The sequence below is a fragment of the Papio anubis genome, chromosome 17, assembly GCF_008728515.1.
Source record: "Papio anubis isolate 15944 chromosome 17, Panubis1.0, whole genome shotgun sequence".
Taxonomy (NCBI): domain Eukaryota; kingdom Metazoa; phylum Chordata; class Mammalia; order Primates; family Cercopithecidae; genus Papio; species Papio anubis.
In genome coordinates, this window is record NC_044992.1 from 34,212,934 (window position 1) to 34,218,933 (window position 6,000).

Below are 6,000 nucleotides of genomic sequence, written 5' to 3' on the forward strand. Positions count from 1 at the left end.
ATCCATCTGCCTCAGCCTCCCAAAATGCTGGGATTACAGGCGTGAGCCACCGCACCTGGCCTCATTGTAACCATTTTTAAGTGTACAGTCCAGTGGCATGAAATACATTCACATTTGTGCAACCATCACTACCATTCATCTACAGAACTCCTTTCATCTTCCCAAACTGAAACTCCATACCTATTAAACAACAGCCCCTGGCACCTACCATTCTATTTTTTGTCTCTGAATTTGACTATTCCAGCTACCTCATATACCTGGAATCATATAGTATTTTGTCTTTTTGCGATTAGTTTATTTCATTTATCCTAATACCTATTGTTGTAGCATGTGCTAGAATTTCTTCCTTGTTTGTTTGTTTGTTTGTTTGAGACAGGGTTTTGCTCTGTCATCCACACTGGAGTGCAGTGGTGCCATCATAGCTCACTGCAGCCTCGAATTCCCGGGTTCAAGCAATCCTCCTGCCTCAGCCTTCTGAGTGAGTAGCTGGAGCTACAGGCATGTGCCACCACTCCTGGCTTTCTTCCTCTTTTTTTTTTTTTTTTTTTTTTGAGATGGAGTCTCACTCTGTCGCCCAGGCTGGAGTGCAGTGGCGCCATCTCGGCTCACTGCAACCTCCACCTCCCGGGTTCAAGCGATTCTCCTGCCTCAGCCTCCTGGGTGGCTGGGACTACAGGCACGTGCCACCATACCCGGCTAATTTTTTGTATTTTTAGTAGAGACGGGATTTCACTGTATTAGCCAGGATGGTCTCAATCTCCTGACCTTGTGATCTGCCCACCTCGGCCTCCCAAGTGCTGGGATTACAGGCGTGAGCCACCACTCCTAGCCCCGCTTGATTCCTTTTTAAGGCTAAATAACATTCCATTGTATGTGTATACCACATTTTGTTTATCCATTCATCTGTTGATTTCTTCTCCCTTTTGCCTATTGTGAAAAATACTACTGATTATGCTACTATGATCATGGATGTATGAGAAACTCATTTTAAGTGATAAACTAATAAACTCTCCTTCCACAAAATGCTTATGTGGCTAAATTACTTGCTTTATATGGCTAGATTGTAGTTCACCAGATGAGTAAGCACCTGCCCCTGGTGACTAGTCTATCTTTTACAAAATATGGCAAAAATTAGGTACTATTTCAAATACTTTCTAGATTTTCTACCAAGTAGTAATAGAATTCCATTTTATTTGAATTAGCTATCCTGCTCAGGCTGTGGATCAATCCTGTAGAGGCTGTGTTCCAAAAATGTAGTGACAAAAGTCTTTGTATGTTGAGAATGAAATAAAGGGTTTGTGCTGTATACTTTAACTCACAAATGCGAAGGCAAAGTTGTAAGCTTCAAAACCAACCTAAAAATGCTCCCTGGGCTGGGCACAGTGGCTCACGCCTGTAATCCTAGCACTTTGGGAGGCCAAGGCAGGCAGATCACGAGATCAGGAGTTTGAGACCATCCTGACCAACATAGTGAAACCCCGTCTCTACTAAAAATACAAAAAATTAGCCAGGTATGGTGGTGTGCGCCTGTCATCCCAGCTACTCGGGAGGCTGAGGCAGGAGAATCGCCTGAACCCAGGAGGTGGAGGTTGCTGTGAGCTGAGATCGCGCCACTGCACTCCAACCCGGGTGACAGTGCGAGACTCTGTCTCAAAAAAAAAAAAAATCTCCCTGGTCATGTTGCTGTAGAAATTGTAAGCTCATTAGGTTGAAGCTAGAAGCCACGTTAAGATCCTTTTATTGCTGCCTGTGTTCCTCTGATAGACGTTTTAGCTCAACTTCTACACATGATCTTAGCTTTTTTGTATTACAGAACCTAATACCTAATTTGCATTTTTACTTCTTTCATTCTTAATGAACCACTGTGTGAGGATATGCTTTCTTTTTTATGGACAGTTGAGCTAGGTGTTTCTATAAGAATTCAGCTGTGTTAGTCAATAAGTGGGAATTTTACAGAGTCAATCAACTTTGGAAAAATGGTGATTACTTATTTTAACATTGTTTTTCCTGAGGCATTGCCTTTTCATGTTCCCACAACCCACCCACCTACTCTTACAGCATGAAGAAAATGAATTTTTATTTGTATGTGTATATTCACTTTGATCCCTTTGACACTTTTCCTTACTTTTTCACTTATAATAAAAGGCAATTGAAGGCCAGGCACCATGGCTCACACCTGTAATCCCAGCACTTTGGGAGGCCAAGGTGGGTGGGTCCTGAGGTCAGGAGTTCGAGACCAGCCTGGCCAACATGGCGAAACCCTGTCTCTACTAAAAATATAAAAATTAGCCATGCGTGGTAGTGTATGCCTGTAATCCTAGCTACTTGGGAGGCTGAGGCAGGATAATCACTTGAACCCAGGAGGCAGAGGTTGCAGTGAGCTGAGATTGTGCCACCATACTCCAGCCTAGACAACAAGAGCAAAACTCCGTCAAAAAAAAAAAAAAAGGCAACTGAGATGAAAAGAGTCTTGGCCATACTGCTGAAAAGGAGAGGTACTAAAATTTGTTGGTCTCTTTGGGTTAACAACTAGGCTGCATCAGTATGCTTTAGAGTTATAGGAATACCCCAAAATTGAGAATCCGATGGGACTATATAATTTTAGAGCCAGTTCTACAGGTGAGACATAGACAACTTGTTCTGCTTTTCTGAAAACTTGTCTATAGAACTCTACAGAGAGGCTAAGAGGGAGTAAACAATCCTTTCTTTCTAGATCTTCATCTGCTGGTGGACGTGGCCTGCAAGCAGGAGCACTTTCCAAAGGAGGAAGAATTAAAAGAGTGAGGCATGGATGACAAATGTGACATTGTGCACTAGCTGTAGCTGGAGGCAGACTAGCCTTGCACGTGACAAACTGTTGGGATTTTTTCAGTTCTGTTAAGGAAAAAAAGTATTTTTTGTTTCGTTAATTGAGAATTTTGTTAATTGAGAATTGGGAATTTGCTATGTACTACAGCGGTTCAGTTCAGATTATCTGCCTTGACAAACTACCGAACATCTAGCAGCCATGTTTTTTGGCTGCCCAGATCCCTTTTAAATGAAAAGTTCTGACCTTCTGTTATAGTCAAGGAGCATCTAAAAACTGCTCCATCTATGGTACTAGAGAATAATCTGTGTGTGTGCTGATTTGTCGTCTTGCCACTCAAACTGTAGTCAGCACAACTTTAGTGGGGAATTCAGTCTCTCTGATTCAAGTCACAGTGTGATCCTTTTAGAGGAGATCGTGTGAGAAACAAAGGCATGTGAGGTCACCAACATCACAGGTCTAAATGCATCAGGAATTCCAGGGAAGAAACTCTGGAGAAGAGCTAATTTTCTAAGTGATTAACCAGGAAATTCTCTTACTTCCTAACCTAGCATTCTGTTTTAAGAGCAAGGCATCCGGACTTGGACCATCTATCACACTTAACACTCCCTGATTCTTTTATATTAATGGAAGCATTCTTCTATTTTCGTATCTTTCTTTCATTTTAATGATATATTATCATAAATGGTAAAAAGGTTTTATTAATATATCACTTACTTAAATGTCTTTAAAGAAAGTATTTAACTTGTTTTATATAATTGTATTTATAAATGCTGATAGATTGAAAGGTTTTAAAGTTTTATATTTTTATTATTGCAGGATAGAAGGATAAAGGATGCATGTGTAGTATTTTTATTTTGAAGGGAAAATGTACAATGTGTGAACAAAAACATTAAGAGATTTAATACACTATTTTCTTATTTTAGATTTTTACATTCAATAAGTATAAATTCTCATCTATATAAGGTATTGTGTGCAAATGTGGGGAAAAACTGATTAGTAGTCATTTAGCAGAAGCTATGCCTCTGATTTTTAAAAAATGGTTTCGATCTAGTTTAAGCTTCTGAGAGAATTTTGGATAGTGGGATAGATGGTAACATTTTTTTTCTTATCCCTGTTATAGGATTCTAGATTTGTGCAGTAGGATTGTGGGACTTTGTTTTAGGAGAGAAGGATGTCTTGGATGTCCAGTTTCTGTGGTTGATCCCTTACTTTCTTACCCAGTGACAGCAAGAAACTTTCTGATTTAAAGTCTTTCGATTGACCAGAACTTTCTTACTGGATTCTGCTTCAGTTCTCGTATTAAGCACTGCAGAAACAAAAGGAAAGCCTAGGAATATGAAACTAATTAAAAAGGCACTTGGTGATATGACAAAGTACTATGCTAGCCACTGTGGATGTGACAGTTCATTTCTTATACTGCACTGTGCCTTCCCAATGATGTCAAACCCTAGAAATATTACAGAGATCTACTTTTCTGGAAAAGGGTGAGCTCTGTGTTGATCTGCAGTGACTCTGTTTAGATATTAAAGTAGATTCTGAAAAGCGACCTGTGTGGTCCATCTGATTAGACTAGATAATGTCTATGTGATGGGCATTTATTTATCTTTATTAGCAAGGTTTAAAAGAGCAAATTATCAAGACACCTGTATCTTTTGGCCAGACTATATAATATTTTGTCAGAGTATGTGAAGAGGAGACCCAATTTCCAAATGAAGGAACTTTGCTTTTTCTCTGTCATGTTGAAGAGCTAATACACTGTGTAGATGATATTTTCCCCTAAATATGGCTTTCTTAGCTTTATATATGTTGAGATAATATCTTTTGAGGAACACATGTCAAGCAGGAACCTTGGCATAGATTTGGTTTCAGTTGTTTTAAGGCTTAATTAATGAAATGCCTTATTCAGCTTTCCAAACATTTTTATATATGAATACAGCAGACCAAGGAGCTGGATCTCCTGCTATCCTTACATGCCTTGTATCTATCAACTAAAGCTGTCATTAATGACTTGGGCGAAATGGCAAGAGGTATAATAAAATCTTCCTGTGAATTAGCCAGTAGGGTCTGACACAACTAGTCAACTAACAAGGTTCCTGACTAGTACCTCAGTATTTCAGTACCTTAAGCACTGATAAATTTCACTCAGTCAACAATAAAGTGAGTGTTCCAACTAGACTTGTTGTCTTGCCTGTTCTTACTGTTTGATTGGTGATTAATAGAAAACTCAGTCATTATGACAGTTAATAGCATAATTCAAATGAGATTGTACTTTGTTTTTCAAATAATCTGAATTTTAAAAGTTTTTTTTTTTCCATTTAAATAGCAATGGAATTGTTTAAATGCCATTAAGGATAAGGACAATTCTTAGACATGTTTTACAGAAACCTACATTTTTGGAAAAGGATGAATGATCTTTAATAAATTTAATCAATCCAGAGGTGAAAGTAGACCCTGAAGGATGATCTGTCTCATGTATAAGATTAGCTAGTAGATGTCATTGAGACTTAGGCATTTCATTACAATAGTGATGGCATCTTTATGACATGTCTAGGAAAATGTTGTAGTATATCAAACCCAGAGGGTAACTCCAAAACTTTGAAGCTGAAGAATAATTGCTCTTGCAATTCTGGTGACCTAAAACAGTGAACTAAACTACATAGAACTGTTTGGTTTGATTCTGAGTTTCTCCAGGTCTCCAGGTTCATGATGCATATCATCATCATTTCCAAATCTCAGAGTTTCCTCAAGAGAGGGCAACCACATTTGTATCTGTCTTCTTTCTGTCAATTAAGTGTGTGTATTAATTACTAGCGCTAGGTCTCTTCATTCCTTTGCACATTTTAAGCAGGAATAGATGAGGCAAAGCCCATTTGTAGGTTATTTTTTTGGTTTAGTTTAACTTTAAAGGTATTTTTGCATATATCATGTATAACAATGTATATGTTGCATTATTTATGCTATACAATTACATGGCATACACAGAATAAAATCATAAACCATGACAGATTTCAAAAAATTATCTCCAGCAGAATTAGAACTCTTCCTATCTTTTAGGAAAGGAGCTACAAAGGGTTTATATAGTTGGCCTTCCATATCAGTGGGTTCCACATCCATGGTTTCAGTTAACCTCAGATTGAAAAAGTTTGGGAAAAAAGATTCCAAAAGTTCCGAAAAGCAAAACTTGAATATGC

General features: G+C 38.4%; 1 protein-coding gene across 1 annotated transcript in view; it reads left to right on the plus strand.

The window, feature by feature from the left end:
- HSF5 (heat shock transcription factor 5) overlaps positions 1-4,984 on the plus strand; it is a 59,971-nt gene extending 54,987 nt beyond the window's left edge. The window contains exon 6 of the mRNA XM_031657518.1: positions 2,714-4,984. Within this exon, the coding sequence (XP_031513378.1) occupies positions 2,714-2,784 (71 nt within the window). The 3' untranslated portion in view covers positions 2,785-4,984. The remainder of the gene's footprint in view (positions 1-2,713) is intronic.
- Positions 4,985-6,000: the final 1,016 nt, after the last annotated feature.